Source organism: Sorex fumeus, unplaced genomic scaffold (genome assembly GCF_029834395.1).
Source record: "Sorex fumeus unplaced genomic scaffold, SorFum_2.1 ptg000149l, whole genome shotgun sequence".
Classification (NCBI taxonomy): Eukaryota; Metazoa; Chordata; class Mammalia; order Eulipotyphla; family Soricidae; genus Sorex; species Sorex fumeus.
The window spans coordinates 5,592,846-5,615,584 of NW_026606206.1; the positions used below are offsets into that span (position 1 = coordinate 5,592,846).

The 22,739-nt window shown below is 49.4% G+C and overlaps 1 protein-coding gene across 2 annotated transcripts in view; it reads right to left on the reverse strand.

The window, feature by feature from the left end:
• The window catches only part of DOCK8 (dedicator of cytokinesis 8), a 270,310-nt gene that overhangs the window by 82,197 nt on the left and 165,374 nt on the right, over positions 1-22,739 (reverse strand). For both annotated transcript variants that reach the window (XM_056106905.1, XM_056106904.1), the window contains exons 20-24: positions 21,294-21,528; positions 19,312-19,476; positions 17,469-17,638; positions 12,088-12,183; positions 5,114-5,209 (exon numbers count right to left, since the gene is read on the reverse strand). In XM_056106905.1, coding sequence (XP_055962880.1) covers positions 5,114-5,209; positions 12,088-12,183; positions 17,469-17,638; positions 19,312-19,476; positions 21,294-21,528 — 762 coding nt within the window. The remainder of the gene's footprint in view (positions 1-5,113; positions 5,210-12,087; positions 12,184-17,468; positions 17,639-19,311; positions 19,477-21,293; positions 21,529-22,739) is intronic.

The window sequence follows — 22,739 nt, forward strand, 5'->3', positions numbered from 1 at the left end:
TTCTCCAGCCCCAGAAATGCTCCTCTTTCCTAGAATATCACATTAGAATTGGGAGCATGGTTTATCTAGAACTTATTTTACAGCGTTAAATTGCCTAGACACAACCACTGATCGGGAACACAAGCGTTTTGTGTTCCATGAACACACCTATTCTGTGTTCCATCAGATTAACTTGATGGGGCTGGAGTGATAGCACAGCGGGTAGGGCGTTTGCCTTGCACGCGGCCGACCCGGGTTCGATTCCCAGCATCCCATATGGTCCCCTGAGCACAGCCGGGAGTAACTCCTGAGTTCAGAGCCAGGAGTAACCCCTGTGCATCGCCAGGTGTGACCCAAAAAGAAAAAATAAATAAGTAAATAAAATAAAGGTGTGCAAACCTTAGTGAGCACTTTAGCAGAGTTCACCACACCTGAAGTGAACACCTGGTTAGCACCACAGCTAAAAACTGTAACTCCTCCAGACACCACCACAACAACGAAGAGAAGGAATGGAGGGAAGAGGGAAAGAGAGAACGTAAGAAAGAAAAAAGAAAGAGGAAAGAAGAAAGAAAGAGAAAGAAAGAAAAGGAAGAAAGGGGAAAGAGAGAAGGGAGGAAGGGAAGGAATGAGAGAAGGAAAGGGAAAGAGGGAAGCAAAGAGGGAAGGAAGGAAGGAAGGAGCAAAGAAAAATGAAGGAAAAGAAAGGGAAGGAAATAAAGGGGAAAGAAGAAAGAAATGAAAGAAAAAGGAAGGAGAGGGAGGAAGGAAGGAGAGGGATGGTGGAGGGAAGGAGGGAACAAGGAAGGGAGGGAGAAAGGAAGGAAGGAAAGCAGGAAAGAAGGGAGGGAGGAAGGAAGGAAAAAAGGAAGGAAGGAAGGAAGGGAAGAAGGGAGGGAGGGAGGGAGGAAAAAGAGGAGGCATGAAGCTCTCTTGCCCTCATTCCCACTGGCACATCAGTGTGGCACCCTGTCCTGTGGGAAGCTGCTCACCACACCTCGGAGGTCACAGTCACGGCTGTATCCAGGCTAGGGGTCACTGCAAGGAACTGGCCTGGAAGTTAAACTACCCACATTTGCCTGCAGTGACCACCTGGGCCAGGGTTGGGGGAAAGATAGGGAACCCGGTGAGAAACCAACCATCTCCACTCCAAGAAGGTGGCGGGAGAACCTTTATCAAGAGCACATTTTCTGTCCCTGTCCCTGGCAGGGAAGTCCAGTGCGAGGGGCCATCAGGACACCCTCGCGCACGGCAGCGCCTGGGCTTCGATTCTCAAGCTTGCATCTGTTTAGTGCTCTAAGCTCAGAGTCATCTTCCTGGCCCCAGCAGGTCTGTTCCTCAGAACTAAGGACTAGCAATTTGCACTAACAGAGACAGACAGATGAAAAACAAAAAAAGGAGGGGCCGGAGAGACAGCCCAGCACATGGCTAACCCAGTTCGAGCTCTGGTACCACGTGGTCGGTTGCCGGGGTACCACCAGTATGGCCCTGAGAGCCCTGAATTGCACCTTGGAGGACACCCTGGAGGCGTCCAAGCATCTCCCACGTGCTCCAGAGCCTGAGCACCCCTGCAGCCTAGGGCTCTTGGACTGATCTGCTGACCCTGCCGGCCCAGAACAGCCCCACAGGGCTGGGCAGGGCCCTCAGGCATCCTGACAGAGCACTGTTGGGCGGGCTCCCTCTCCAAGGAAAAAAGGACAGAAAACAGATTTATTACCTTTTTTTCTTGGCGGAGGGTGGCTTTTTGGGTCACACCCGGCGATGCACAGGGGTTACTCCTGGCTCTGCGCTCAGGAATTACCCCTGGCGGTGCTCAGGGGACCATCCATATAGGATGCTGTGAATCAAACCCGGGCTGGCCGCGTGCAAGGCAAACACCCCACCCGCTGTGCTATCGCTCCAGCCCCAGATTTATTACATTTTTAATGAAAAATTTTATCTTTGGCATAATATAGGTTTTGTTTGCTTTCATTTGGGGATGGGGGAGGGGTGCCCAGGGGGCAAAGTCTGTGCTATCATTCAGCCCAGGCATGTTTCTTGTGTTCCACGTGGTTTTGGAGGATGGCGCGGTCAGCTGGGGGCAGCCTGAGGACATCCCACCCTGAAGCCCGCGTACAAGCACGATGCTGGCATGACCCTTCTTGACTTAGGACACATGGCGTTCTTGTTCTGACACCATCCCCGGGGCTTACTCCTGGCTCTGCACTCGGGAATCACTCCCGGCAGGGCTTGTGGGAACCAACAGAGGTGCTGGGATCGAACCCAGGTCACCCATACACAAGACAAGCGCCCCAGCCGCTGTACTATGGCTCCGGCCACACACGTCATGCTGATCAGTCGCGTACTGAGTGGGAAGGATCCGTCTTTGTTGTTGTTGTTGTTTTGTTTTTTTCCTGATGAAAGCAACTCACTATGTTCCTAACCAAAAAAAAAAAACTTGGGAGGAACAAGGCTTCTTTGTTTGGGGCCCCCCTAATCCTGATTCTGGGCCTGCTGACCAGCCCTGAAAGGAGTTTCAGGGCTCTCTGTGGCATTCGGCCGCTGCCTGCCTGGCCTGCCTCTCTCCAGCAGCCAGTAAACAATTCTCACAAAGCCGTCCTTGGGGCTCCTGGCCTCCTTCCCAGCGATCCGCAACTTGCCAGCGACTGTGCCCTTTGGATGTCCACAGAGAACACCCAGGAGAAATATTAGTAGATGCATGTCCCATTATTTGTCAGGGGCAGGAAGGCAGGAGGACATTTATCCCCCCCACTGGCCTTTCTTTGTGTGGCCCCTTCAAAACGGGGACGCACTGGAGACGCCTCTTCACACAGAATTTGATGTTCTTCGTAAACTAGGTCACCCAGGTACCTTGGGTCTCCGAAGTCTGTCTGTCTCAGCAGTTTCTAGAAGCACGGGGATTGACTCATTAGCAAGTGAGAAATTTGCCCAAGGACTGTGTTCAACACAATCTAATGCCAAAGTGGTTGTTCATTAGTGCTTGGGCACTGACACAACTGAAGGGTGTGAAAAACCACCCAGACTGTTGGCGAAGCCCAAGGAAGCTTTCTTTCCTTTCACTCACTCTCTTCAAGCCTAGGGAGCAGGAACAGTTTCAGCCTTGAAGTCACCTTCCGAGCATCCATAAGGCAGATGCAGAAACCGAGCACGGAAGCCAGAGCACCAGGTCTGGGCCTGAAGTCAGTTTCCCTGCAAACTCCTGGCAGGCAGGAGTGGCTAGTGTCTACGCCCTCCCCTCTCACCTCACCGCCCACCCCCCAGTTCTTCCTCCAGCTTTTGCCTTTGTCTCCGCATCTTGGGAAACTGCAGCTCTTTGATCTACCTCTCTCAGGCATGCCCGTCCTTGAGCTTCTGCTCCAGGCTGGCTACCAGAAGGCCCCTCCAGGAGTGCAGAGTAGAGAATCCTACATTGCACATCCCTTCGATCACGGTGTGTGAGCGGGTGTGGGGAACATCATTCTCTAAGATCCACGTCTGGCCATGAACTCTTCTTGGCCTCAGCTTGCTTCGGGTTCCAGTGCCCACCTTGGCTTCTTCGGTGCCAGAAAGGTTTCCAGCACTACTGACCGCTTGTCCCCTGGTTCCACACCAAGCTTTCTCTGCGCCTGAACACCTGCTCAACTCTGGCCAGAGTCCCCCTGGCAAATGTTTTGAAAAGAACCTACTTGCGTGGTACCAACAGACCTGGGTTTCTAAGCAAGTGGCAGAGCCCTGGGTGTGTCCTGTGCTCACATGTGCGCTAACCAATGTGCTGGGAGCAGAAGGTGTTGTCTTCGCAGCTGTCACATCTGCTGAGCTCCAGTTTTCACTCCTAGACCCACTGCATCCTCCGAGACATATGTACCAGATTTGATTTTTTTTTCCTTTTTCTTCTTGGGTCACACCCAGCGATGCACAGGGGTAACTCCTGGTTCTGCACTCAGGAATTACTCCTGGCGGTGCTCGTGGGACCCTATGGGATGTTGGGAATCGAATCCGGGGTGGCCGCATGCAAGGCAAACGCCCTACCCGCTGTGCTATGGCTCCAGCCCCATGTACCAGCTTTGAAAAGCAACATTCATTCCACGCAAGGTGAATGAATTATTAAATATTAATTAAATAGAATTATAAATTATTATCTAAATTAAGTATTATATATTATTGTATGGATTAATTATTATATACTTAAATATAAATTAAATATAAAACAGAGGCAGCGACAGGGTGCTGCAGAGGCCTCTGCAGGCCAGAAAATTCTTCTTCACTCCCGCCCTCCTCAATCCTCGTCCCTCCTTCCCATTCCTCTAGTCCCATCTGAAAATGGAGTACTCCTGCCTCAAGGTCGCTTGAGTTCATGTTTAAACTCAAAATGTTAAATGTGATGTTAAACGTTTAAGAGATGTTTAAAATGCTCAGTGCTGCGGCCAGAGCAATAGTACAGCTGGTAGGGTGCTGGTCTTGCACGCAGCCAACCTAGGCTTGATTCTCGGCATCCCATATGGTCCCCCAAATACTGCCAGGAGTAATCTCTGAGCATCACTGGGTGTGATACAAAAACAAAATGAACAACAAAAACAAACTGCTCAGCATCAAAGTCCTAATGCTGGTTTTTGTGTATCAGAAGACAGTACATTTTGTATGATATATATATATATACATATATATATATATATATATATACACACACACACACGTCACTGTCCTCCCGTTGTTCATCAGTTTGCTCGAGCGGGCGCAGTAACGTCTCCATTTTGAGACTTGTTGTCACAGGTAGCTTGCCAGGCTTTGCTGAATGGACGAGATACTCTCAGTAGCCTGCAGGGCTCTCCAAGAGGGGCAGAGGAATCGAACCCGGCTCGGCCGGGCTGACTTCACGCAAGGCAAACGCCCTATAGCTGTGCTATCGCTCCAGCCCATATATTTGTACTAAAGTTAATTACATCAGACAGTATTGATGATACAAGATATTGGTCTATCAGTTCCTTTAAAAAATTTTTTTTTCAAATTTTTCGAATCACCATTAATTACGACTCAACGTAATTTTTATAAACGTGGCTGGGTGATTTTATTGCATATTTGAAGATGTCCTCTGCAAAGACAAAACATGTTTCAAAGAAGGGTTGGAAGAAGGCAAAGGTACGGAAACGCAAGTACTCACCAGCAGCTCAAAGAAGAACCAGGCGTACTTGAAGACAGTCTCTCTCACCATTCCCGTGCTCACCACCATCTGCAGGGCCAGCTCTTCGTGGAAGTGCTAGGCAGGAACCACAAAAAAAAAAAAAAAAAGAGTCTGTGATGGGCAGTAATTCACTCGCCAACATCTTGTCTCTTCACTTTCTCTCGCCAATTCTAATGACTCATTAATTACTGACGTACGTGGGTCATGGCAAAGTCAGGACTGATAAAACCCGGACTCGGGGCACTCGGGGGAAGTGGAAGCTTGATCGTAGTAGCACTTTATTGGAAAGCTGCCTCAGCCGGGAAGGGGAACTGCATTCTGGGGAAGTGGTTCAAGCTGGGACTGTGATACTTTGCTCTGAGCACTGTGAGGCCGTGTGCAAGCCACTGCTTGCTCTGCCAGAGTTTCTTTCTCATCCATACCCTCGGCTGACTGGCAACAGCGCCTCTCATCTTGAATGTGTATCGAGAGTTGCAGAGGGTCTGCTCAGAGGCAGAACGCTGTGCCCCAACCCAGCTTCCAGCACTGGGCGGTCGTGGAAAACTGCATTTCTCACAAGTTCCAAGTGATGCTGCTGCTGCTGCTGGTGGTGGTCTCCTTGGTTAGAGAACCCGTGTCTAGAGGGTCTCTAGAACCCCTCTCCAGCCTGGCTCTCTGAAACTGAGCAATAGTTTTTTTTTTTTTTGACAGCCCCACTCTAGCACTGCATCACTGTCCTCCCGTTGTTCATCGATTTGCTCAAGTGGGCCCAGTAACATCTCCATTGTGAGACTTGTTGTTACTGTGTTTGGCATCTCGAATACGTCACGGGGAGCTTGTCAGGCTTTGCCGTGTGGGCGAGATACTCTCGGTAGTTTGCCGGGCTCTCCGAGAGGGGTGGAGGAATCGAACCCGGCTCGGCCGGGCTGGCTGCACGCAAGGCAAACGCTCTACCGCTGTGCTATCGCTCCAGCCCACTCTAGCTTTATGGGAAATGTGATGGGTTGGGTTGGAACAGAACAAGAACAACGCATAGGGTGAGCAGCCTAAGCTCACACAACGTCCCAAATCCCACGTCCCAAGGTCAGATGCGAGAAGATTCCTTAGCAGAACATTATGTAGAGCAAATGTGACTTTTACATCTTTCCTGATTCTTCATCAATGCTCTTTGATCATAGTTTTAATGAAGAAAAAAAAGCTCCAGACTAAAGCTGGAGAAATAGCACAGCAGGCAAGGCATTTGCCTTGCATGAGGCCAACCTGGGTTTCATCCCAGGCACCAAATATGGTCCCCCAAGCCCCGCCAGGAGTCATCTCTGAGTACAGAGTTAGGAGAAAGCTCTGAGTCCTGTTGGAAGTGACCCCAAATCAAAAATAACTAAATGAAAATTTCAGGACGAAAATGTCAATTGCGGGGGCTGGAGCAATAGCACAGCGGGGAGGGCATTTGCCTTGCACGCAGTTGACCCGGGTTCGATTCCCAGCATCCCCTAGGGTTCCCCCGAGCACCGCCAGGGGTGATTCCTGAGTGCAGAACCAGGAGGAACCCCTGTGCATTGCTGGGTGTGACCTAAAAAGCAATAAATAAATAAATAAATAAATAAATATAAAATAAATAAATAAAATGCCAACTGCGGTCAGCTTGAGACTGTCCTCTCTGTCAGTGGGAAATCCTGTATCCTAGGGAGCCTTGGCACATGTGATGGTGGCTCTCCCTAACGAGGAACAAAATGCTCTCCAAGTATTCTCTGTGGCTTGCATTCTACTCACAGCCACTTACAACACCTAGACTATATACGGTTGAACTCAGTTCTTTCTCTTTTTTTTTTTTATTGCTCAGTGGGTAAGAAGACGAAAACTATGTCAACACCCCCAGATCATATCTTAGAGTACTGATGTGGAAATTTATTTGAGGGTGAGTCCTCCCAAACGGTGCTCAGGAGGCCCAGGGTCCCCCCAGTGAGTCACAGCCAACCACTTGGTGGTTCAATGCTCAATGCAAGGGTCTGAGAATGCACACTGCCCTGGCTGGCTCTGTTTTGTGGGGACCATCAGGGCTGCTCCGGGATGCTCAGGAAACCCCAATACTACACAGGATGATGATTGGTGGACTATATGATTACAAGCACCAAATCTGTGCTGGTCGCATGCTAGGCGGGTCTCTAAACTGCTATACTATCTCCTAGTCCTGGACACTAATTTTTAAAGTCAACACTCAGAGCTTAGAGCAAAGATGGTCTGACAAACTTAAATCACTCCCAATGTACAGCAAGCACGTCAACACATCCATTCTTATGCACATTTACACTTAAGAGTTATCCAGCTAAAGTCTACTCTCAGCAGGCATCTCCCATCCTGGGAGGATCCTCCCAACACCCTTTATTTGGTGCTCCCTTCTCTATCTGAGCTGCCTTTTTCCCTAGCGTGTGCGGCTGACCTCCAAGCCATGGAGTGAACCTCCTGGTATTTATCTCTGCTATTCTTGGGTGCTATTCTTGGGTGTTAGTCTCCTATTTTGTTACTTTATGTTCCCCAGATGAGTGCAATCTTTCTATGTCTGTCCCTCTATTTCTGACTCATTTTGCTTAGCATGATACTTTCCATGTAGTACCACTTGTATATAAATTTCATGACTTCATCTTTTCTAACAGCTGCATACACACAGCACCCAAAAGGAGAGAGAGAGAACAAAAGGGAATGCCCTGTCACAGAGGCAGGGTGGGATGGGGGAGACAGGGGGTGGGAGGGATACTGGGATCAGTGGTGGTGGAGAATGGGCACTGGTGGAGGGATGGGTACTCGACCACTGTATAACTGTAACCCAAGCACAAAAATCTGTAAGTCTACAACTGTACCTCATGGTATTTCACTAAAAAAAAAAAAAGTGATTCCAGAGAAAATAAAAGGAGCAGAGGATTTTGTCAAGTTAAAAAAAAAACATTTATCAGGACATCTCTTTATGACATCTTATTGTCTCATTCCTACTTTGGACAAACTTGCAGGCTATCGAATGTATCCTGCCCACAGGGCAGAGTCTGGCAAACTCCCCATGGCGTACCCAATATGCCAAATACCAGTAACAATGATGGGTCTCATTCTCCTAAAGAGCCTTGAATATAATCTCAGGGCTAGGATGAAAGAGACGTTACTGGGGCCTGCTCGAGGCAATCGACGAATAACAGGATGATGAAATGAATGAAATGAAAATGAAAAAAAAAAGATTTATCCAGCTAACTGAAAAGGAGACACATGGATACCCAGTGTACAGAAGTCTGGGGACTCAAACTACTATTCTAGCGGGTTTCTGATGGCGAATGGGCCAACCTTAAGTGTTCCAGCCTGTCAGCTGGTGTCACTGCAGACTAACAGGTGATAACGTTGTTAATATCTCTGTCCACTGTTCTGAGTCTCAGGTGAAGCTCCCCCACCTGGGAGAGGCACAGGCTGAGAACTCGCCTGGCAGGTGGTCTGGGCCAGCACACCATATCACAGGGATACACCAGGATCTTCCCACTACACCAGAGACAGGCTCCACCGGCTTCAAAGGTGACCTCGGGCAAACAGGCCAGTTTGACAGGCCGAGTCTTAGGGCCCAAAGAGATTAGAGGAGGATAAGCCGATTCTTAGTTTATACTTCTTAGCAGGCAACACGATGACAAGAACACCCTACTCCAGAGTGACAGGAAGAGGCAGGCAGCTCACACTCATAGGCAGAGCTATCAAAGCAGCAGGCTGCCTCAGTTTCCCTCGCCATGAAACATTTCTCTTCCAGTCACTGAAGTGATCAGAAGCCCAGGCTGGAGTGAGGTCTTATGGCTAAGGAAGTCATGCTGTAGGCAGATCACATCTTGGTTTGTTTCCAGTTTCTTGGTTTTTTTTTGGAGGGGGGAGGGTTAAATTAATTTTTTTATACAAAGCTGTTCATGATTGGGTTTCAGTCATACAATGTTCTGACACCCATCCCAGTGCCCCGAGTTTCCCTCCTACCACTCCAAGACCTCCCCTGCCTCTATGGCAAGTCTCTCTCTCTCTCTCTCTCTCTCTCTCTCTCTCTCTCTCTCTCTCTCTCTCTCTCTCTTCCCTCTCTCTTTTGGAGGCATTACAGTTCGTTACCTCTTAATTTTGAAAAGGTGAAGAGAGAGAATTCTGTCACTGGTTAAAAATGCTTACTAGGTTAACAAGTTAAGATTTACACTTGTCCTTAAGATAACTTATTTTATAAACTTGGGTTTTGTTTTGTTTTGTTTTTTTGGGTCAAACCTGGCGGTGCTCGGGCCTGACTCCAGCTTCTGTGCTCAAGGTCAGTGGTGGAGGGAGTGTGCTGGAAGACTACATGTGATGTCAGGGATCGAACAGGGGTGGGCCAGAGACAAGGCAAATGCCTTAAAGCTTGGAATGTCTCTCCAGCCTCACCTGCGTTTAGTTGCTGTTTTGTTTTATGGGGAAGGGAACCACACCCAACCCTATCTGGGTTTACTCCTGACTCTGCCCTCGGGGGCCACTTCTAGGAGGGTTCAGGGGACCATATGAGGTGCTGGGACTAGCTACATGCAAGGCAAACATTCTGCCCGCTACTATCGCTCCCATTGTGTTTTCTAAGAAAAGAAAATAGTGCTTGTAAGTAGTCACAGAAAATCCCAATGGGAACTTGTAGAATAAGCATAAGTTTATTTATTTATTTATTTTTTGCTCTTTTTGGGGGTCACACCCAGAGATGCACAGGGGTTGCTCCTGGTTCAGGCACTCAGGAATTATTCCTGGCCGTGCTTGGGGGACCATATGGGATGCTGGGAATCGAACCCTGGTCGGCTGCGTGCAAGGCAAACACCCTACCCGCTGTGCTATCGCTCCAGCCCCGAAGCATAAGTTTATTTTGTCATTTTTTTCTTCCATTATTCACCCTTGGGTCCTGCCCCCTCCCAGTACAAGTGGACCTGGAATACTGCTGAGCCCAGAGGGGGGTGGGGGACCCAAGGGGTGGGGAGTAGGGCAGGCACCTCCCCCACAAGCAACCTGCCCCAAGAGAGCAGCGCCCAGGCCCCTTCCGGCCGGCCGAAGCTGTCCGGTAAACAGTTCCCTTTGGGGTTAGCACTTGCAAATGGCTTCCTGTGTTTCCCTTGCTAGCATATTTGCATGCTAATAGGGCTCCCGGCTGACACCGGGGACCCGAAGGTCAGGAAGACGGTGGCTGAGAGCCTGGCTGCCCTGCCCAGGGGACGGTGGACAGGTCCATTTCTCTCCCAGGGTCCACGTCCACCACACAGGCTGTGCCTGGGGCCGTGGACCTTCCTTAGAAAGGCGCTGGTCAGCTGTGGAACAGCCTGGGCGGTACCTGGACGGTACTCATGGGGAAGGCAGCCTAGAAAAAGTGACCAGGAAGCATTTCATAGCGCTGCTAGGCAGTTCTCAATAAATGTCATTCACTTCTGCAAAAAAAAAAAAAAAATCATCAATTTGCTCGAGCGGGCCCAGTAACGTCTCCATTGGAGACTTTTGTTGTTACTGTGTCTGGCATATCGAATACATCACAAGTAGCTTGCCAGGCTCTGCCATGCGGGCGAGATACTCTCGGTAGCTTGCCCAGCTCTCCGAGAGGGGCGGAGGAATCGAACCCGGCTCAGCCGGGCTGGCTGCGCGCAAGGCAAACGCCCTACCGCTGTGCTATCGCTCCAGCTAAAAATATAATGTAAAATATTTATATATATTATATAATATGTAATCTAATATAACCAGGACCCAGACACCACTAGGAGTGACGCCAGAGCACAAAGCCAGGAGTAAGCTCTGAGCACTGATGGGTGTGCCCCGAAACCGGAGGGGGGGGGACTAATTCCAGTCTCTCCCAAATAACCTAAGAAAAAAAAAATTTTTTTTTACAAGTTCACATTTTGGGGGCTGGAACAATAGCACAGCGGGTAGGGTATCTGCCTTGCACGTGGTCAACACGGGTTCGATTCCCCCCCCCCAAAAAAAAACACCAAAAAACCGAGATGTCTCTAACTCACTTTCTACTGCAGAAAGAAATGACAGTTGTGATCTGTCAGTACCAGCTGGGAATTTGTTAGGAAGGTGCATGGTGGGGAGTCCATTTGGGGGCGACTGAATTAGAAACATAGGGTCAGGGGCAGCAAGCAACTTATTTTATTATGTAATTTATTTTTTTTTTTTTGCTTTTTGGGTCACACCCGGCGATGCTCAGGGGTTACTCCTGGCTCTGCACTCCAGGAATGACTCCTGGTGGTGCTCGGGGGGACCATATGGGATGCTGGGAATCGAACCCAGGTTGGCCGCGTGCAAGGCAAACGCCCTACCCGCTGTGCTATTGCTCCAGCCCCTGTAATTTCTTTTCTTTTCTTTCTTTTTTTTTTTGGTGGGGTGGGGGGGGGGGTACAATTGGGCCACACCTGGAGACGCTTAGCCCTTACTCCTGGCTCTGAACTCAGGAATCATTTCAGGCAAGGCCTGGGGGACCACATGGGATGCTGGGGATGGAGCCAGGGTTGGGGGTATGCAGTGCGAATGCCCTACTGGCTGTACTAGCTCTCTGGCTCCATGTAATCTATTTTTTTTCTTTATTTAGACATAGAGAGTGGCACAATTGTTCACAATGGGTTTCCAGGCATACAAAGTTCACACCTCCACAACCATCACTTCATCCCTCGACTGACTGACCTGAATCCCTTCCACCTGCCACCCCGACTGACTCCTTGAGTGTTAAAATAACTTTAATTATGGTCGAAGCGATTGGTTTTAACAAGACACCCTGATTCACTTCTGAATCGAGGTGAAGGAGAATCAGTTACTAGGCTCGTGTGTGTGTGTGTGTGTGTGTGTGTGTGTGTGTGTGTGTGTGTGGGTACACAAGCATGAGCACAAGTGTTAGGAGGCTGGGTAGAATGGCCCTGTTGACATCTGTTTTCAGTGAAAGTGACAGGGCACCGGCCAAAATCCCTCCCACTGCTCTGCTCTTATACCTTTTTGCTGACGGGTCTTGGGGTTGCACTGGAACTGGGAACTTCATTATTGCCAGAGGAGTAGTAAGACATCCGGTTGCAGTTCCTATCAGCCGCCTGAAACACACAACCAGCACTCAGAATGCAGCTGGCAGCAGTGCTCAGGGAGGATGAGCCAGGAAGTCACGATTTCAGAATTCTGTTTTCATTTATTTCTCCACCCCTCATCCCACACTCCCCAGCACTATCCGCCCCCTCCCCCCACCCTCTGGGCACAAAGTTTAAATACCTCCCATAAATAAGAAACAGAAACACAGAAGACAAAGCTCTATCAAGCTGTATTGATGAAAGAGATCAGTGCTAGCTAGTCTTAACCTTCAGTGAAGAGCCTTGCGTGCAGGGCACCTTACCCGGGAGCAGGAAAAAAAAATCACGTGGACACAGCGCCCCTCCATGGATTAGCGTGGTACTACTCTCAGTCTCCTACTACACATTAAGATACTATCAAAAAAACACGTGCTAGGGGAAAAGGAAGCTCAGATAGAGAAGGGAGCACCAAATAAAGGGTGTTGGGAGGATCCTCCCAGGATGGTAGAAGCATGCTGAAAGTAGCCTATGGCCCGAACATGATTGCCACTCGGTGCCTCTTTTGCAAACCACAACACCCAATAGGAGAGAGAGTACAAAAGGGAATGCCCTGCCACAGAGGCAGCATGGGATGGTGGGGATGGGGGGTGGGAGAGATGCTGGGACCCATGGTGGTGGGAAATGGGCACTGGTGGAGGGATGGGTACTCGATCATTATGTAACTGAAACTCAAGCACAAAAATTTGTAAGTCTACAACTGTACCTCATGGTGTTTCACTAATAAAATAAATAAATAAGTTCACAAAACCATCCGAAGTTTTCACTTTTCTTAAGGGACACCACAGCCATCTAAGCAGTGAAAATGAACTCCTCTGGGCCATCAGAAAGTGATATTGCAGAAAGAAAAGGTTGCTGGGGTGTTCTGGCAAATAGTGAACACCCAGATAGCTGCATTTGCAAATTTCCATGTTGCAATTATCGGGGATGACAGGCTGAATGCAAAGCTGGGAGGAGACATGCAGGAGCAAGCCATTCCACTGGGTTTCCACTATGCAGAAAGAGTCGACCCCAGAGCATGGACGATTATAAAATGCAGGAAAACATTCAGGGAAATACGCAGCTTTAGTACTGTCTTTTTTTAGAGGGGGGATTTCAGATGCGTGCTCGAATGAATTACAAAGATGGTACAGAGGCTTTTTAATATGCCTTACACTGTGTTCTTTAATGAAAATACTTTATGCAACAACTGGTTCGTTAAAAAACTAAGAAATAGAGACCGGCTCGGGGCTGGAGCGACAGCACAGCGGGTAGGGTGTTTGCCTTGCACGCGACCGACCCGAGTTCGATTCCCAGCATCCCGTATGGTCCCCTGAGCACTGCCAGAAATAATACCTGAGTGCAGAGCCAGGAGTAACCACTGTGCATCGCCGGGTGTGACCCAAAAAGGAAAAAAAAAAGAAAAAAAAGAAAAAGAAATAGAGACCGGCTCGTTACTATTAACCAAACTGTTGTAGGCTTTATTTGGATTTCACGACTATATTCCTTTTTTTGTTCAGGATATAATTCACATGCCATAGAAATGACCTTTGGTGTGTTTTTTTTTTTCTTTTTGGGTCACACCCGACGATGCACAAGGGTTACTCCTGGCTTATGCACTCAGGAATTACTCCTGGCGGTGCTCGGGGGACCATATGGGATGCTGGGAATTGAACTCGGGTGGGCTGCGTGCAAGGCAAACGCCCTACCCGCTGTACTACTGCTCCAGCGCTGACCTTTGTTTTTAATAGAACTAACTTGTTATCATTTACTTTTTTTTTAAATGTCAACTTTAGGGGCTGGAGCGAGAGTGCCACAGGTAGGGGGTGCCTGCCTTGCATGCAGCCAACCCTGGTTAGATTCTTGGCACCACACATGGTTCCCGGGAGAATGGCTGAGTGTGACCCCTAAACAAAACATAAATCTATGTGTAACCATTAATTCCAAAAGCTCCCGAAATTTTAACAACCAGCTCTCAGAAACTGGTACCAGTTGGTTCCTGCCTGTCCCGGGGTTGACTCTTAAGTCGAAATGGGTGGAGTGTCAACAGTCTCATACAGTGAAGCCTGTAAATCATCGGAATCCCAGGGGTGGATCCAGAGCCTCTCAAAGCCCAGAGATGATCGTGAAGTTCAGCCAGGGTTCAGAACCTCCGCAGAGACGTGGAAAATGAGGCCAGGGCAGGAGCGGACTTGCCCACAATACATGGCTCTGGGTGATGTCAGAGGCGAGACTCAACTCACACCCAGCTCTCCGGATTCCTTCTCGCAAAACCTCCTCCTGCCTCCTGGGGGGAGATTTTAGGAGGGCAACTGTCTAAACCTGGAGAATCTGATTTATAAGGTGATGGGCTCTCACAGCTTGGCCACTCGGCAACCACAGACAACTGCACGGAAATTTCAGACTAGGAATTCACACTAGCTTTGGAAAACAAGACTGAATCATAAGGGGTAAGAAAGAAAGAAAGAAAGAAAGAAAGAAAGAGAAAAAAGAAAGAAAAAAGAAAAAAAGGAAGCAAAAAAAAAAAAAAGGATGCATTTTATGGTACATGAATTGTGATCATCATTTACAAAAGTCCAGTGAGAAACATTCTACAAAACAGGGGCCAGTGTGATGGTACAGCAGGGAGGCTGTGTGCTGACACTCAGCCTACCGGGATTAAATCCTGGGCACCCCATAGGGTCCCCTGACCACTGCCAGGAGTGATTCCTAAGTGCGGAGCCAGGAATAAGTCCTGAGCTTATTAATAAGTCCTGCTGTGTGTGGCCCCCAAACCAAAACCAGAAACATCCTACAAAAAAAATCTGAGCTGCCCTCCTGAAGACTGTCAAGGTCATCGACATAAGGAAAGTCTGAGAAACGCTCACAGCCAAGAGGGAACACTCAGGAGACTTGGGAATCCTGGCACAGAAAACAGAAATTAAGGAAAGACTGAGATGAAATCAGGATAAGCTCTGAGTTGAGAGTAATAGAATATCAATATTGATTCACTGTGATAAAAATAAACCATTCGAATATAAAATGTTAATAACACGGAAACTGGGTGAGGAGTATCTAAGAGCCTGTTGTGTTGGATTCACAATTAATTCACTCGGTCTAAAGCTGTTACAAAGTTCAAAGGGCGAGTGGGCAGGCTTGGCATGTGGGAGGCCCAGGGTTGATTCCCATCATGCATGTGACGGAGTACTACTAGGAGGGCCCACAAAAACCAAACCAAACACACCCACAAAGCAGACAATTCAGACGCTGTCGGGCAAGTGAGCAGGCAGCTCAGTATCTCCGTTTTTGCGAGTTTTATAAAATGCAGCTCTGCTCCTTGGGGTTGTTCCATGGGATAATCCATTTATGGATGTTCCCGAGGATAGAAGGTGGAATTGAAAAGGAAAAATGTTCACCACCAGCAGCCGCAAGCAGGTCTAGGCGAACAGCCAAGGCTAAAGCTCCCCGTCTGCCCTTTGTAAATAAAGACTCAAGGTTGCAGGATGGCTCAGAGGATTAAGGGATATACCCTCCATCCCGGGCTGGAGCGACAGCACAGCGGGTAGGGTGTTGGCCTTGCATGAGGTCCACCCAGCCGACCCAGGTTCGATTCCTCCGCCCCTCTCGCAGAGCCCGGCAAGCTACCGATGACATATTCGACATGCCCAAAATCGTAACAAGTCTCACAATGGAGACGTTCCTGGTGCCCGCTCAGCAAATCGATGAACAACAAGAGGACAGTGCTACAGTGCTACCCTCAATACCCAGGTGGATGTAAGTAATGCCACTTCACCACCAGTGTTGCCCATGCGTGCAGAGACTTCTGGGGACACGGGGAGAGGAAGACTCCGAGGCCCGGGATGCTCCCAGAGCAAGTGTGACGCTGTGATCTTAACCGCACGGCCCCCTAAGCAGTGCCGAGGAGCATTTCTGAAGTAGCCCTGAGCACCACTAGGCAGGGCCCAAACATCAAAAAAGGAAAATAAGAAAAAAAAACATTCTGGCATTCATTGACTACACATGGTTAAACGAGTTAGGCTCTAAATACTTTTTTTAAAAATTATTATTTCACAATGGAGTACTATGTAGCTGTTAGAAAAGACGAAGTCATGAAATTTACATACAAGTGGTGCTACATGGAAAGTATCATGCTAAGCGAAATGAGTCAGAAAGAGAGGGATAGACATAGAAAGACTGCATTCATCTGGGGAACATAAAGTAACAGAATAGGAAACTAACACCCAAGAATGACCGAGATTAGTACTAGGAATTTTACTCCTTGACTTGGAGGCCAACCACACATACTAGGGGAAAAGGGAGCTCAGATAAAGAGGGGAACACCAACTAAAGGTGGTTGGAGGATCCTCCCAGGATGGGAGATGCATGCTGAAAGTAGACTAAAGACCGAACATGATTGCCACTCAATGCCTCTTTTTGCAAACCACAGCACCCAAAATGAGACAGAGAACAGAGGGGAATGCCCTGCCACAGAGACAGGGTGGGATGGGGGGGATGGGGGGTGGAAGGGATACTGGGATCCGTGGTGGTGGAAAATGGGCACTGGTGGAGGGATGGGTTTTTGATCATTGTATAATTGAAACACAAGCACAAAAATGTGTAAGTCTGCAACTGTACCTCATGATGTCTCACTATTAAAAAATTTTATAATAAAAAATTATTATTTTAATAATCAGATAGAGAGCTCTAAATACTTTGACTAGAGTTAACAACTTTGTGAGCATATTTTCAATACTAGTCTTGCCTCGGCATCTTTCAGAAAAATGGCACGGAATCCGTTCAGAAAAAAAAGAAACAAATGTGAAGAACTCTAAGATGAGCCATAAAGCGTCATCATCCTGCTTGCTTTGAGGACCGCGTCTTAGCTGGAAATAACAAAGCCCGAGAGCACTATAAGGGGGCCTGAGAGACAGTGCAGGAATTAAGGTACTTGCCTCGCACATAGCTGACCCCGGTTCACCCTCCAACACTGCATTTGGTCCTTTAAGCCCAAGGTGTGACCTCAGAGCACAGAGCCAGGAGTAAGGCCTGAGCACTGCTGGTTGTAGGCCAAAATGCCCCTCCCCACCTACCCACCCACCCACACACACAGAGAAAGCTTTGGCCCTAGAGCCAGTCCCAGGGGGTCAGGTGTTTGCCTTTCACTCAAGATCCAAGTTCGATGCCCAGCACCCTCTGGGGTCCCCCTGCACAACGCTAGGACCTCTCCTGAGCACAGAGCCACGACGAGCTGCTGAGCACTGCCGGGCCTGGGTCTTGTCACAGGGTGTCACCTCTCCTACCTTGGAGGACATGATGCTCTTTACCTCCTCGTCGGCTGCCGAGTGCGGGGCCACCAGGTCGGGGTTACTGTTGCTCATCACGCGGGCTTGCAGCAGCTTGGAGCTCACGGCCGCCGCAGTCGTGCGCCCGTAGGTGTGGTAGCGGGGGTCGGGCGAAGCCGTGGGACCTCCTGGGCTCCGTCAGGTAGACATGCCAACAGAAAAGGCTCAGAGTGACTGGCTGGGCTTGTAGAGGGATGCCAGAGAGGGTGGAAACGACGCCGTGGACCCGGGAGTCTCGGGAACGCGTGGTCGAGGTGAGGACTGCGGTCAGCTGCAGTTCCAGCCGTTCACTGATTTTTTTTAGTGATGGTGCTCTCCAGTCCCCTCTTGTGCCAGCGGTGTCAGCCTGGCTGCTTTGCTGCCTGCCATCTCCAGGGTTGCAAGTGATCTCTGGCTGCGAGAAACGCAGCCCAGAAGCATCAGAGCGGCCCAAAAAGGCGCCTAATGTGGGCTCCTGCACTAAGCCTTTGAGTCCTGGTGAGCACCGTGCAAGCCCCCCTGCTAAAGGAGCACAGACCTCCGCGAGCACCTCAGCTGAGTTGGGCATTCAGCATGAGCTATGTGTGGCCTGCTACAAGCACAGAAGCTAAACCAAGAGCAAGGACTACAGGCAGGCATGCGAAGGACCTCCGGTCACGGCAGCAATGACATCAACCACCAAGGACTGGGGAGGGGTCCAGGGAAGAAAATCGAAACCAATCAGACAACGAAGTAAACATTAACGTGTCTATTCTACTGCCACAGGATCATTAATAACATTGTATAGCTATATAAAAAAAAACAACTAAATTTTAAAGAGAAATAGATAGTTTAGTACTGTCCTAATAGCACCGCGGTAGGGCGTTTGCCTTGCGCACAGCCAGCCAGGCCGAGCTGGGTTCGATTCCTCCGCCCCTCTCGGAGAGCCCGGCAAGCTACCGAGAGTATTCGATATGCCAAACACAGTAACAACAAAGTCTCCAATGGAGACGTTACTGGGCCCGCTCGAGCAAATCGATGAACAACGGGAGGACAGTGTTTGGCCGTGGACAGGTATTTTAAAGTCAGAAAGTCATCTCTATGTAAGTCAATAATAAATAAAAGTGCCCCCCCCGTCCCCGCAAAACAAAAACAAAAACAAAAAAACAGTAATATTGGGGCTGAGGACAACTCAAGTGTAAAGCACATGCCTTGCATGTGTGTGTGAGGCCCTGAGTTTGATCCTCAGGGGTGGAGAGACAATACAGGGGCTACATTTTAAGGAGAAATAGATAGCCTGAACGAGGCTGACCAGCCCCACATGGTCTCCCATCATTACCAGGAGGCAGGCAGGCAAGCACAGAGCCAGAGGAACCCCCAAGGACTGCCTCACCACAATTAAAATAAGGAAGTTTAATGAAATCACAAGCAAGGGTTTGTCAAGACCAGTGAGGGATGATCAAGCAGACAGAGAGAGTGAAAGGGGGAGAGGGGAGACAGAGAGAGAGGGAAAGGGAAAGAGAGAGAAAGGCAAAACTTTACATGGCAGCATTCTGGGATCCGTGGCGGTGGGAAATGGGGGCTGGTGGAGGGATGGGTATTGGATCGTTGTATAATTGAAACCCAAGCACAAAAATTTGTAAGTCTACAACTGTACCTCACGATGTCTCACTAATAAAAATAAATAAATAAATAAATAAATAAATAAATGGCAGCATTCATAGAATTCTGTGTCATTCTAAAGAGAAAGCCGAACTCCAGGGCTTTACTTTTTTGGCCTCCCAAATCTGACTTTGAGGGGGTGGGGGGGTGGGGTCGAGGCGCCAGGACGGGGCGGGGCTACCTGACTTGGGCGGGTCTCGGTGCAGCTCGGGCAGGCGGAAGACGTAGTGCACGTAGGAGGCGAGCAGGCAGTTCCGCCCGTGCTGGTCCTTGCTCAGGTCCTTGCTGTTGTGCAGGCTGTTGGCGATCGCCACCACGGACTCGAAGGCAAACTGCGAGAAGTTGGCTGCGGGACCGAGAGAAACAGGAGATGCGTGAGAAGTGGTACCCAGAGCTGCAGAACCGAGAAGCATGAGATGCAGGAGAAGCGGTACCCAGAGCACATCCCTAACGCTCTGATGCTCACCCCACCGCCCCTCGAAGGCAAACTGCGAGAAGCAGGAGATGCGTGAGAAGCGGTACCCAGAGCTGCGGAACCCAGAGAAGGATGAGATGCATGAGAAGCGGTACCCAGAGCACATCCCTAACGCTCTGATGCTCACCCCCCCTCCCGCCCCCAGCCATCGGGCGGCTCTTTCCTCTAGAGGAAAGTCAAGCATGGTTTTGCTTCTTAGGCCACCCTCGAGGAATGTTTTATTCCCTTCCACAGCATCCCTCTGTGTTCCTTCCACTAGCCCATCCAGGGAAGCTACCCCGTCCTCTAAGTCCTCTGAGGTCTGGTTGTAAGCTGGTTACTCATCAGGCCCGAAGCTCTCTGCCCAGTTCGATGCTACCCAAAAGCCCTCTGCTGGGCCACCAGCACAGGACAAGAGAAGCCCAGCGGTAGCCAGGAACCTCAGAGAGGGGCATTCCCAAATGAAGGTGGACACATTATACGTGTTGGACCTTCCGTGGCAAACTAAATGCAATATATATGCAGGCTGATTATCAGGGATGCACACTGAAACAATGGGACTTCAACTTATATAGAGGATAAAAAAAATACGCCTCTGATTTTCACTCTAAGACATACAAGAGATGATGAGGTTGCCAGCGCCTCAGGAGAGGGGTGATGGAAGTTACTGCTCATGGGTGTGGGGTTTCATTTGGGGAGGGTGAAAAGTCCTGGAATTATGGAGAGAGAGAGACAGACAGAGACAGAGAGAGACAGAGAGACAGAGACAGACACAGAAACACAGAGAGATACAGTGCAAGAAAGAAAAAGAGTATATAGGGGTCAAGTTGTTTGCCTCACACAAGGCCAACTGGAGTTAGATTCCTGACACCTCAAAGGATCCCCCAAGCAAGCACTGCCAGGATTGATCCCTGGGCTGAGGTTCAGGAGCAAGCAATGAACACTGCCAGCTATGGCCCCAGACAGAACAAAACGAAACAACAAACAGTTCTGGAATCAGCTGTGATGGCTGCACAAGTTAGACTTTTAAGAAGACTACCCAATCTGCGCACTTCAGTAAATTTATGGTGTGTGTCTCATATCTCGGTTTAAAAAAAAGGGGGGGGGGAGTGATCACATTGAATTTCAAGCACGAGCCCTCCTTTTCTTTCTATTCAATATTCAGTATATGTTGCCTTCTTTAGCCCAGCGGTAGGGCATTTGCCTTGCATGCAGCCAGCCTGGCCGAGCCGGGTTCGATTCCTCCGCCCCTCTGGGAGAGCCTGGAAAGCTACCGAGAGTATTCAATATGCCAAACACAGTGACAAGAAGTCTCACAATGGAGACGTTATTGGGCCCGCTGGAGCAAATCGATGAACAATGGGAGGACAGTGTAGTGTAGTTGCCTTCTTTAAGAAATTATATCTATTACCCTGTTGGCCAACTATAAGTTAGAGGCTAAAGAACTCCATCCATTACCAGGAGTGAAATTCCCAAGATTGCCATTGATCCTTCAATGCATTTTTTTTTACAAACTGTATTCGTAAGCATCCGGTGTTCGTGTTTATTTCCTTATGAATAATACAGGAAGTCTCAACAATAAAGTGCTGGATCTGGCTTCCCTCATGCCCACGGCATCCACAGGAAGCTTGAGCTCCTGAGATTTCTGGAAAATTAGGCTCCCTCGAAAAAGGTACCATCTGCCTCCTTGAGGCCCACCTGCCGCCTACCTGTCTGGCCGGCGATGACCATGGGCTGCACGGCCAGCTGGAAGAGCTTGTCCAGCACGAGGTGCAGGAAGAGCACGAGGGGCTCCAGGCGGGAGGAGTTGAGACAGATGATACTGAGCTTCAGTTCGTGCTCCAGGGCCGTCTCACTGATCTTCTGATCCAGCACGCGGATGGGGAAGGTGACCTGGCTCTCCAGCGAGTGGCACAGGGTGAAGAACTTCTCCAGGTGGTTGTCCTGAGAGGGCAGACAGCCGGTCTCAGGAGTCTCATTCCATCAGTGCTCTCTCCCACCAATGGAAAATACAAAGGGCCAGAGAGAGTGCTCGATGGTTGGTGCTTTGCCTGCAGGAAGCTAAGGTTTGGTCCCCAGCACCGTGTGGTCCTCCGAGCACCACTGGGTGTTGCCCTGGAGCAGAGTGCTGGGAGAAGCCCCAAGCACCACCAGGGGTAACTGCTCAAGGAATAAATCATCACAATGACGGTGGGGCTGGGGATGTGGCTCCTGCCTTGCGAGTGTAAAGCCCTGAGTTCCTCAACCTCCACCATAATGCCATGGTGCAGCCAAAAATAAACCAAAACGAACTTTTTTTTTTTTTAAAGACAGAACCTCAGGGCTGGAACGATAGCACAGCTGTAAGGGTGTTTGCCTAGCACGCGGCCAACCCGGGTTCGATTCCCAGCATCCCATAGGATTCCTCGAGCACCGCCAGCAGTCATTCCTGAGTGCACGAGCCAGGAGGGACCCCTGGGCATTGTTGGGTGTGTCCCAAAAAACTAATAATAATAATAATAAAATAGAAAACACAGAGGTTTTTTTTTTAAGTCTGCAAGGGGCTGGAACGATAGCACAGTGGGGAGGGCATTTGCCTTGCATGTGGCCGACCTGGGTTCGATTCCCAGCATCCCATAGGGTACCCCCTGAGCAGATGGAAAAAAGCAGGGTCTAGGCAGATACAAAATTCTGACTATGGCAGGAAATGGATGGGGGAAAAAACAATGTTTTTTATTTTATTTTATATTTTTGCTTTTTGGGTCACACCTGGCGATGCACAGGGGTTACTCCTGGCTCTACACTCAGGAGTTACTCCTGGCAGTGCTCAGGGGACCATATGGGATGCTGGGAATCGAACACGGGTCGGCCGCATGCAAGGCAAACGCCCTACCCCGCTGTGCTATCGCTCCAGCCCCAAGAACGTTTTTTAAAATGCCGGATAGGGCCTGAATGAGAATACAGTGGGTAGGGCATTTTCCTTGCAGCCGCTGACCTGGGTTTGATCCCAGCATCCCATAAGGCCCTCGAGCAGCACCTAGAGTAATTTCTGAGTGCAGAGCCAGAAGCACCGCCTGGTGTGATCCAAAACCAAACCAAACCAAAACACACGCACACACACGCACACACACACACACGCACACACACACACACACACACACACACACACACACACA